The following is an 11,568-nucleotide window of genomic DNA, read 5'->3' on the forward strand; positions in this document are numbered from 1 at the left end:
TAAACAGAGCAACGAAAGGAAGCTGCTGCTGCCGTTGCACTTTGCACTTGCACGTGCACAAAATGCGCGCAGGAATGCGACCTATTTTCTAGCGCCACCTTAGGATGCCGCACTGACAATGGCACGTGAAGCAATGGCCAACCGCGGAAGGCACACGCAGCAGGATCCGATCTGAAGCGGCGGGGCAACCAGGTTTCCGTTTCGTGGCATCCGCGCCAAGAACGGGTGGGAACTTTTCCCAACCCACCCACCCGGAGGAGCCGTGTGGGTGGAACGAGGTGCCCGAACGGTTTCGGCACTGAATTGCTTGCTTTGCCGGCAGGGGGGGTCATTCTTTCAAACTCTCGCTTCATTCCGATGGGAGTTTAATGTTACGGATACGGCCCGGGTTATTTTCGATGTAAGCGGATGGTGAAGTGGTGCCGTTATGCGCGCATTCACGGTGGGTGGTGGTTCGCGGGGGGTGGTCTGTGCAAAAACAATTGGATGTAGGACCGGATTTGTTATTCATGTTTTCGTTCCATCAAGACGCACTGGGAGGTAAACATATGCACAGAGAAGCATTACAAAATTATTAATGCATGGCTAGGTAATCAATTCCCGCGAACGGGCATGGGGGGGGGTCCTTTGATCGGTTGCTGAGATGAAACATTACCGTTGAACAGCTGGTTTGGATAAACAACTTCATTAATTTACCTTCATTCCTTTTAAAACAATAGACAAATAGATGATATAATTTTTCATTCTTAAAAGTAGTTCAAAACAGCTCCCCTATGTTCGTACTATCTATCTTTTCTTTAACGGATAAGATAAATTATCAACTATTATTGGACTATTCTATAACTATTTTATGTTAACTTTTATTTTTAATTTTTTGCAAAAAAGTTTATCAAATGCCACTTCCTGTTGACCTTAAAGTTATTAAATTGGCTTTTTTGATTGAGATTTGCCCAAAGAATGGTCTGTCCACAGCTTCTGGGTAATATTACGGTTGGTGCTCTTCTTTAATACGTTACAATTAATATTTTTTTGAGTAATTTTCAAAAGTCGTTCCTTTTGGGCGATTACCTGCGGATCAGATGCGATCGTCATCTTTAAATATTACTGCACTTTACGGCAATATCTCTGGTGACACTCTGGCCTTTCTCAAGACAGGAAAAACAACATAAAAGAAGTCTGATCGGCCATGACGGGCAGAATACGAAGCTGTTTTAGTTTGTAGAAACTTTCGTGTCGATTCGGTGTGACGCATGCAGTTGAAACAAAGCCTTGAAAGCAGTTGTTTTACTGTTTTTGGTAGGGGTCCTTACAAATTAACTGAGCTGCTTCTTTTTGAGTACAACAACCTCAAGAGTTCCTAAACCTACCAGTTCTGTCCCAGCTGTCCCAGCAGTCCTGTCGTGCAAAGTCCGGCGCCGCTTCCAATTCACCACCGGGCGGTCTCGACATACGTTACAATCGTTTGCTTTGAGCTACACAATAGGATTAATCCTAACCTTCTTAAACAACATCAAAGGACTTGAACCTTCTTGAACAATCAAAATCAATCATCACCAAGCGTTATGATAGTAGAGCACTCTTTGATCGTCAATATTACTGAAAAAATAAATTATCAAAGACGTCCAGGTTCCTTGTGCTGGATTCGAACGCAGTCAGCCATGATATTCAAATAAAACTAATAAAATCCCAGCTTATTGTCTAATTCCTTTACTTCTGCAAAAGGAATATTAGTTTTCCATTAGCTCTTTTGTTGGTTGGAAGTTGGAGATGGTCAATTCTTGCCACGCTGGTTCATATGTTTTTTTTAAATCTGTGCTCTAGCAAATTCCTCGTTGATCTCATCCATGTTATGCAGGCCAATCGTGCGGCCCAATTGTTAGCAATTTCTTTTACGATCTTCATCTCTCAGCAGGACTAATTATCTTGCCAGTTTTACAAGAACAATAAATATGTCTTTTTTTCGTAATATCGTTTCCATTAGCTTCACAGCTCTCCGCACACAACGGCCTCACACACACACACAGCCACACAGCACGGCCTCCCATGTTCGTGCAACAAAATGAGCAAATTTGGGGTGGCATTTTGTTGGCAACTATTTGTTTGTTTTTGCTTCCATGTCACAAAAATCTGTCACCTTCGGGGTGTAATTATGTGCAGAATTATGTCCCCACAAACAGCAGGCATCCCGCCCCCCCGCTCCCGCCACACACACACACACAGCAGGATAGCATTCGATGTGAACGACGTGAATGGGACTAATATGTTACCGTTGCAATATTCCAGCTATTTCACGTCCTTAGTGTTGGATGTTTCCTGCTGGGCGTCACACTGGCAGCCGAAACTAATAAGCATCAGCCGCAGAAACATTTCGTTGCGCATCCGCAATTACTGCGAAACAAGCGGGGACTGCTGTCCGCCCTGTTCGGTGCGGGTGAGCAGCAGCAGACCACGCCACTACCGGCGGAAGTGCTACCCGTCTACGGTGACCCGGCGCAGCCCCCGCTGCATATGCTGTACGGTCACTCGACCGGACTGCAGCAGCAGGGACCTTACGCGCCGTATCCGGTGGTGTTCCTTCCAGGGCCACCGGCTGCTGCCGGTGAGCAAAGCCCGTACCTTCCGCTGTTGGCATACGGCGGTGTCGCTGGTGACAATAATCATCTGCCGACGGTTCTCGGTTGGCCCGAACCAACACCATTCGCACCACTTGCACCGGACGCAACGGAGGCAACGATTGGTACGAGCGGTCAGCCGACCACCACCCCGCAGACGGTGGCAACAAGTTCCGCCCCACCGAAGGGCGATCCGAGTGTGGCAAAGTCGGCTTATTTACTGAAACTGAACCTAACCCCGGCGGAGGAGCGTGAACTGAAGCGATTAGCCAAACTGCTCGGTGTTACCGATTTCGAGCACCTGCCACCGTTCGAAGACGTCCAGGCACTGCTGGGCACATCGACGTCCGGCGAAACAATCAAAGCGATCAAAGAGTACGCCGCGACCCCGGACGGGTTGGAACTCATCAAAGATTATGTGATGAGCTATCAGCCGGCGAAGCGCATCAGTCTCGGCAAGGAACCGTACGTGGGTAACGAGATCGTACCGGTTGAATCTGTCACCCCGGCGGAAACAGCGGCCACGTCCCTGGGCAGTGGGTTTTTCGCTCACCTGCGTCGGTTGAAATCGTTGCTAACGTTCGGCTACTTTGATGCAACCGGTGACGAAACGCCCGCAGAATCGGCACTGGAAGTCGCCGCACCGGACGTGGCCAGTGAGGCACCATTCACACCGAACGAATACCCCGGTTTTGAGATTCGTGATGTGCGTGGGTCGGCTTCACCACTGCCCGTAGCACATTATCTTATACCGGTGCGAACTCTACCGCGCCATTCGTCACCCGGCGATTTTAAGTACGCATCCGCGTTACCATTCCCGTACGCCGTCCACTATCCCGCGGTCGTGCCCCAGCTCCAGGACACGAATCCCTTCACCGTGCTTAAGGAACCGGCGGTTTCCGACGTCTCGCATCTCTTTGTAAGCGAACCGTCCATCTCGAACGAACCATCCCCGGTGGAGGTGATACTTCCCAAGCGTGTCGCACCACCCACGTTGGCTACCGGCGAGGTGCATTCCTTTGAGCGTGCGGACATTGAGCAACCGGTGCGCACCACAACACCTGCCGGGCAGCAGCATGAATTGACCATCAGCACTGTTACCAGCACGGTTGTAGACGACAATGCAGCACTGACCGATATTGCCGAGCTCGCGAACGACACGACCAATTTCCTGCTGAACGTACTGGATACCGAGGAGACCGCGTAGTAACTGCCGCGGCCAGGGGGTCAATCGATGCCAACCACAGGCACTACATGTACACTGGACTTGTTGTACAAAAGGATTCAAACAGACAGTTGTTCGAGGCGTGTGTTTATTTTTAAAATCGAATTGTTAATAAAGAATCGACATCAAATCTACAAGAAACGGCAAGAAATTGTAATTGAGTATACTTTAATAAATGTAACTTTTAAAGAAATAAATTTGAATATTGTTTTTTTTTTGTAAAACCTGAGGCATGCTAAAAAGTGAAACATCAAATCAAATAACAAAAAAGTAAAGTCAAATTTGATAACAAAATGGTCAATAACCTTAAACAATGATTCATCTCTGTAAGCGGATAAGAGACGATTTGTATCTGTATTAAACACTTTATTAGTGTTGTGCTTAATGAATCTTTTGTGAAGAGTTATTCATATGAATCGTTAGTAAGGAGTCCTTCAAATCATGAATCAACTCTCAAAAGATTCATGAATCTTAAGTGGCGAATCATGCCCCTTGGAGGCGTAAGGCGGAATAGTAGTTTGGCAGTAGTATTGGGGGGACCTAACGGACAAGCTCATGGGTGGAGGAATCGTCAAAGATTAACGAATATTTGATACAGAGATTCAGATTAAAGATTCATTTCGACTCATGAATCTGAAACAGACTCACTCAACACTACACTTTAAGCATATGAAACAACTCAGATTTAAGGGCTGTTTGTCCGATTGCTACCAACCATGATTGTGCCGTTTCCGACAAGAAGCCCTGTGAGCCAAATTTCGTTAAATTACCCTTAAATCACCCTTAATTTACCGGGTAATTTAAGGATAAATAAAGGGAAATATAGCAGTCCTTAATTTACCCTTTCGTGCAGTTTTGACATGTTTACATTGGGTCTTTGACGCAAGCTGACTTTCCCTGAGCATGTACCACGGGTAATATTAATGTTGTTAAACGTTTTAAAACCCTTTTAAAAGTATAAAAGCATGAAAAATACTGCTTTATTTGATGCTTTCTGGGACGCCAGAACACTGCCTCCACACACACGAGCGAATGATACAGCCTGACGAAGCAAACTGCTCGAATGGGTAAATTAAGAGCGCGGTTTCTGACTGGGAGCATCAATCTTTTCATCACTTTTACCCGTTAAGTCGTTGGCTGAACTGTGTACTTAGCAATGATTTACTACAACTTCTTTTGTTCTTCAGCTCTGAAGATAAACGTCCGGTAAGGCTAGGGAAGCAAGATTCTTCCTTAGTTACGCAGACGGATTTGTGGTAAAGGCGAGAATTTCTGCAACTACGACACAAAAAAAAACAAGACCAATTACAGGCAGTCCCCGAGATACGCGGATCCTCTTATACGCGGATTCGGAGATACGCGGTTTTTGGAAATTTGACCTTTGAAATTTGAAAAACCTTTCTAAAAATCGCCTGAACCGTTGCATAAATCAAATGCAGAGAAGGAAGTCGACTCTGTGACTTTGAGGTATAAACGAAATTGCACCAGGATTCGACTTACGCGGAAATTCGAGTTACGCGGATTTTTCCCGGGTTATAGCGGTCCGCTATAATAGCGTATCTCGGGGACTGCCTGTACAAAGAGATTGCGAGAAATGATAGTATAGAGTTCGATTTTAAGCTGTTGAACACATAGGATAGTTATTAATCATAATGAGTTTTGTCACGCTCAGTTTTGTCGTAATTATTCAGAAGAATCTGATGTAATTGATGAGATGGAATTCATGCTACATTTCAATAACAACAATTAATGCGAAAGCAGCTCCATTTGCTTTACCGGTTCTATGTAATTAATTAGTTTGATGTTTAGAACTGCTGCAAACGCACCGTTACGGCACAAACACACCGGTATAATTATGGCACCATACTCCGAAGCAACGTTATTACCACGGCGTATGTGCGGATAATGAAGAATGAAACTGAACAAATATCAAATTATCCATTATCCCATCCGCGCAATGCTTGGGCATTACGCTAACGAGCACACTGTGCTTATCGATTTTTTAATGAGTTTGTTAATGGTCCATCGCTCAACGTTCATATTGATCGGTAGCAAATAAAGTTACTTACTGCAACAAGCGTGATATAAAAGTATGCAAAATTCAAAAGGAAAAAAAATCACCCCGGAAGGAACGAGGTAAAAGTTTTTCTCGCTTGGTGTGTGCGGCGTTTTACCGGTGATGGGTTCCCATTCTAATATACGAAATATTTTAAACTGGCCTGTCAGAGTGGCGTCAGTTATCAAGATTCGTTTCATTTCGGTTCGTTGCACTACCACACCGTAATAGACTTTATTAAAGCGAAGCGGTTTAAATTAAAGCCTCAAGCAGGGAGGGGACCGTCAAGGCACGGGGGTGGAAACTTGTTTACACGCCACGATCGTTCGTACTGTTCGTAGGCGTTGATCAAACTTTTCACTTCCTTGTACGGCTGAAAATAATTTCTTCACTCCCGTCTGGTTTTTTTTGGCGAGCGGGAAAGGAAAGAGAGACGCGCGAAAGGGCTCAACTGGCAGATGGTAAAATTTGTGGCCAAGTCGGGAACAGATTGTACGTGTTGGGTTTTATTTTTCGCTCTCGCTTCAGGATGTTTGTTTCCCTTACGAAGCGGAAGTCTTACAAAATAGGGCATTGGTAGGTTGGGTATTGCTGCTGTTTCTGTTGTGTTTCTATCGGTCTTAACGAATTGTCTTCGTCATCGGTTGGTGGTGTTGTGTTATGCTTTCTAAATTGTTTAGATTAAATAATTTAACGTTAACCGACGAGGGCACAACAGTGGGGATGGGGACCCAGGCGTACAATTAACTTTGGCACATTGAGTGAGGCCAGAATTTTAATTTCATAAACATTAGCTCGAGAAGCAATCATAATTCATCGCCCGATCAGGCTTTTGGGCACTTTAATAAGGCTGAGCTTCATTGATGAAAAAGCGGAACTGAAGCGGAGGAGTGTCCAGTGTGGGGCGTGTAATTAGTGTGCAATGTGTTACAGATACATTACACTCACTGTAATTATCTTTTCTCTTTCGGCATAATGTTCATTGGCCACACAATAAAAACAAACGTTTCGTCTAAAGAAACGATTAACTATACAAGTCATTAACTGCATCAATAAATCATCTTTAAGCAACGGTTAAATGAACTTCCATGAAATGCGATCGAGATTAATAAATAGAAACAGGCGAACATAACAACAGCTTTAAGAAGAAGCTCTTTTTAGAAGCCTCAGCATAACGAGCGCACAGAGATTGCGTCATATAGTTAGAGCACATCGTGTTCCGTTCCGTTTGAATGCTCCACTGAAGAGGGGTTTGTTTATGTCCTTTCGGCGAAGATGCAGTTTACCAGTAGAATGTAAACATAAAATAAAACACTTTCGCAACAGAAAGGGGAACACTCGAAGCCTGTGGCAGCACAGCAGACAACCAGACAGACAGACAAACGAGTGTGATTCTTTTGAGCGCAGTCTGCCGTCATCGAATCGATAGATAGAACCAGATTCCAACGAACAGTGGTACAGAAACGCTCAACAATGCTTTCAATCGACCATTCCGGACTGCTTAGAGCGGAAATGAGTCGCAAATGTTTGCTCCGTGTGCTTCTTCGTGAGCAAAGTGACCCGGCGAGTGTAAGAAAAAAAAAAAAAATGATATAAAGTACAACAAAAAAAAAGGCTCACGAAGCAACGGATTGATCGACGATCGACAAAGAAAACGGGCACAGACACATGGGGGGAAGGCTAGAATGCAGTGGATAAAATGGAAAATAAACTGCAAGACACGGTCCCTGGTGGTGGTGGTGGTGTTGGAGATATTTGAAATTGAAGTCGACACCATACACTGTGCGGTTTAAGGGGTCGGAACGGTGTCATGTGGGGGAGAAATGGGAGAATATTTCGATATAAATTCCCGTCCCGTTTTACATTCACAAACACACATCCTTCTGCTGCGAGCAGCCATCGATATAAGGGCGTTTATCGATACCGGCTGAAAATGGCTTGACAGCGATGGGTACGATTGTACGTGCCGGTGGCGGTACAACGAAGGACAGTGAATATGACCTAGAGCAAATACACAAAAAAAAAAAACGGCAGCATCGAACAAGATGGTGCCACACTACACATGAAGGTGGAGGCCGATGTGTTCGGCGTGATGGGGCAGCTCATTGAGTTGGAAAATTTAATATCAACCTCTTGGCTTTCCTGGCCGCGCTGCACTGGGCGAGATACAAAGTGTTATCGAGCGCGCCTTGCGGGTAAGCGCTGTGACTCTGTTATATTAATTAGATTGCTTGGTTCGTTGAGAACCATTTATTGCGTTACCGATGTGTTTATGATATATGCGGAGGGATAATTGAATAATATAGCTAGATAATTTATAATACGGTTATAAAAGAATCATGAACTTTGACATAACACTGTCTGCATGTTCGTTTATATCAGTTCGTTGTGAAATTGACTTTTGAGATCTGTTTTTTGAATTACCTTATAACAAAAATCCAATAAATCCATTGGAATTCATGCTTCGGGTTGATTCGGATTTAAGGGATTCAATTTGCTCAATCTGGGGTTTTTGGGTTCTTTATGAAAGTCGTTTGGGTTGTTTGATCTTAACCCTTCCATGTTTTTTTTTTAATGTTTACTTTGCGCTTTTCGAGTCGCTTAGACATATTAAGCTTATTGCATTCGTGCCTATTTACTTGATTTAGATATTACGACGGGGTTTTTCATCTTTCATTCATTACTATTTGTGCAGGGGTCTTAACCATATATCAACCAAGGTTCATAATAAAAGTGTATGATACAATAAGCGATAAGTTTAAAAGTCTATAATATTTTTAGCAAAATAAAAAAGTAGCATAAATAAACACATAAATAAACAATTAAAGAGATAAATAAATACAAATAACGAAATAAATAAATACAAATAAAGAAATAAATAAATACAAATAAAAAAATAAATAAATACAAATAAAAAAATAAATAAATACAAATAAAGAGATGAATAAATACAAATAAAGAAATGAATAAATACAAATAAAGAAATAAATAAATACAAATGAAGAATTGAATAAATACAAATTGAGAAATAAATAAATACAAATAAAGAAATGAATAAATACAAATAAAGAAATGAATAAATACAAATAAAGAAATAAATAAAGAAATAAGCTAAACACAGAAGAAACAAACACATCTATACACCAATACTAATGAGCGTTAATGAATAGAAGCAAAGTTTGAAGCGTAAACAAAGTAAAGATAATCTTCGCTTATGGGTAAACAATTGGTTGTGATTGAATGCTTTTTAACAACATTATAAATTTACCCACAGCAAAGTGCATATGAGCTAAAGCGTCTCAAAGGAAGGAATAAAATCCGTTAAAAAAAAACAAAACCCATCAACATAAAAAAACGAGTGTTTTAGCAGCAGATTAGCTTCCGCTTCGTGTTTGTGCTTCCCTACAGCGAACGGGAACGGTTTTCCGGCCGGCTGCTAATAATACCGCACAATGCAAAGCGAAATTCGTTCCAAGTAGTCATTTTTTTTGTTTTGTCCTCCCAAGACGGACGGTTGTTTTAAATGACAATAATCCTTTTTAATATTTAAACCACTGCTTCGTAATGGATCATAAATTTTCGATGACCATCTCTGCTCCGTCAACGCAACGCAAACGATTTTGTTTGCGTGCAAAGCAAAACTCCAGATTTATCAACATGATTTATCGCGTATTAACAATGGTGCCGAAAGTATTATCTAGAAAAATGTGTTTCTTATGCGCCCGGCAAACCCCGAGCGAATGATAGCGAGACCGGCTAAAGCGGATGAATAATAAACAATGTAGCCGAAAATGAACGCGTGAGCGATTCATAAAGACATTCGCCCGTCTGTTTCCAGCGGAGTACTTTGCCGCAGCGTTCTGGCCAACCTGGCGTAGGTTGCACGCGCGAGCGGACGGGAACATATTTAAACGAAGAAAAATTGTCCCCTGTCAACTGGATTGAGTGAAATGATTTAGAATGGTTCCGTTTAATTAACAAGAACGAAACAAAATGCGCGAGCCAACAGCAGCGTAGCAGCGAGTAAGGTGAATATGTGAAGCGGAGAGATTGATCGAGCTAAGCACAGGCGCAGGCCCGCCGTCAGAGGATGCATAATGAAATATGCGCTCCGGGCAGGTGGTAATATGTTGTCATTTTTATTAAAAGCGAAACATGTTGTTGGATGTACGAAATTAAATGGAACGGAGGACTTGGCTATTTTTTTTTTTTGGGGGCAGGGAGAACAAACCTATATTTAGCTCCACCAAAGCTCTCAATGGAATGAAAAGTGATTGCGTAATGGAGCATGGTGAGATTGGGGAAGAAATTCATTTAGAAAATTGAATAGAATTCGATGTATGATTAAATTTTGATGGAAGCTTTTAGCAAGCCTTTTGATCGTTTCGGTGCTCTCGGTAGCATAATGATGAGGATTTGTTCGGCGGGGGGGTTTTTTTTCTGTCGCCCATCATCAAGAGACGTTTGATTTTTAGTGCTGAAAAATTTTTCCCCCCCTGGTAACGTAAACCAGAAATGGAGGCTTTATTTTCAGCTGACGAGAAATCAAAGAAATGTAAGCAACGTGAACTCTAAAGCACGTTAACTCCCTGAAAAGCTCGAACTATTTACAAAGGTTGTAGATGGACGCTTGCCCTGCGGCACTGTTTCTATGAGCTAGGAAACTATCCCGGGAATAGCTGTACGTTGTTTTTCACTGCCATACTTTTTATGCTTCTTGGAGCAAACCGGAGGTCGAGGAGAACGGTGAGCGAACGTACAATCACCGCTGCTTCATGAAGATGAACCGGCGACGAGAAACATTTTTCAACACAAGCTCATCAAAATGTTTACGAAACTAAATTTATACTAACATGTTCGCTCAAGTTCCTTGAATGACTTAATGTATCGACTCGGGGCCGGTGTGGTGTATTGGTAGCGGGGCCGATCTTCACGCGATAAGACCGTTCCAAAATCCCCCAAATGCCTTATGCTGATAAAGAAGACGTTTATCTTCTTCTGGAAAGTATTTCTAGTGTTCTGCGTAGTTAAATGTCGATTTATGAACTTATTGCTTTTTAAACAAAAAAGAATATGAAAAATAAACCCTTCTGAAAATACAGTGGAATTCCGATTACCCGTGTTCAAGGAAACTTATGCCGAATAAACGGACAACACGAATAATCAGACTTTATTGGAACTTAATAGTATTTAATATTATGCTTGATAGAGAAAAAATGCTGAATTATTTAATGCTCTGATAGCACATAAAAATCATTCCACCAATTACTCGGGTGGCTCCGAACTGCTTACCCGATTATCCGTGCTGCTTAGATTTGACAGTTTCAAAGACGTTTTGACACTTGTACTGCGCAGGCAATAATGGTAAATACTAACGACTTCAATCGTGAATACAAAAACAATACACAAAAGTTCACACAATATGACTTTTGTAACAGTAGGTAGTGTAGTATTGGCAGATCCGTCCATCCGTTTTGTTCGCTTATCCGGTAACAGTCCGTTGTGTAAAAAATACAAAGAGGAACATTCTGCAACACCAAACAATGGCCAAATGATTCAAATAGACTCGGCACACTGTATTAAACAACCAAATGTCGGTTCCAAAGCTCCATACAATGTGTTTGTTCGCAGCATTATTTTTATTATGTGTTCGCTTTAGAGCAACAAAGCGAACA

The 11,568-nt window shown here is 42.4% G+C and overlaps 1 protein-coding gene across 1 annotated transcript; it reads left to right on the forward strand.

Annotated features, from left to right (window-relative positions):
• The first annotated feature begins 2,298 nt into the window (after positions 1-2,298).
• Positions 2,299-3,819, forward strand: LOC128302999 (uncharacterized). The gene has a single exon (XM_053039849.1). It carries the CDS (start codon positions 2,509-2,511, stop codon positions 3,817-3,819), a length of 1,311 nt encoding a protein of 436 aa, XP_052895809.1. The 5' UTR covers positions 2,299-2,508.
• The last annotated feature ends 7,749 nt before the right edge of the window (positions 3,820-11,568 follow it).

This window comes from Anopheles moucheti, chromosome 3 (assembly GCF_943734755.1).
Source record: "Anopheles moucheti chromosome 3, idAnoMoucSN_F20_07, whole genome shotgun sequence".
NCBI lineage: Eukaryota > Metazoa > Arthropoda > Insecta > Diptera > Culicidae > Anopheles > Anopheles moucheti.

Coding starts and splice junctions, on each gene's coding strand:
- LOC128302999 (XM_053039849.1), top strand. CDS start 2,509: ATGCTGTACGGTCACTCGACCGGACTGCAGCAGCAGGGACCTTACGCG.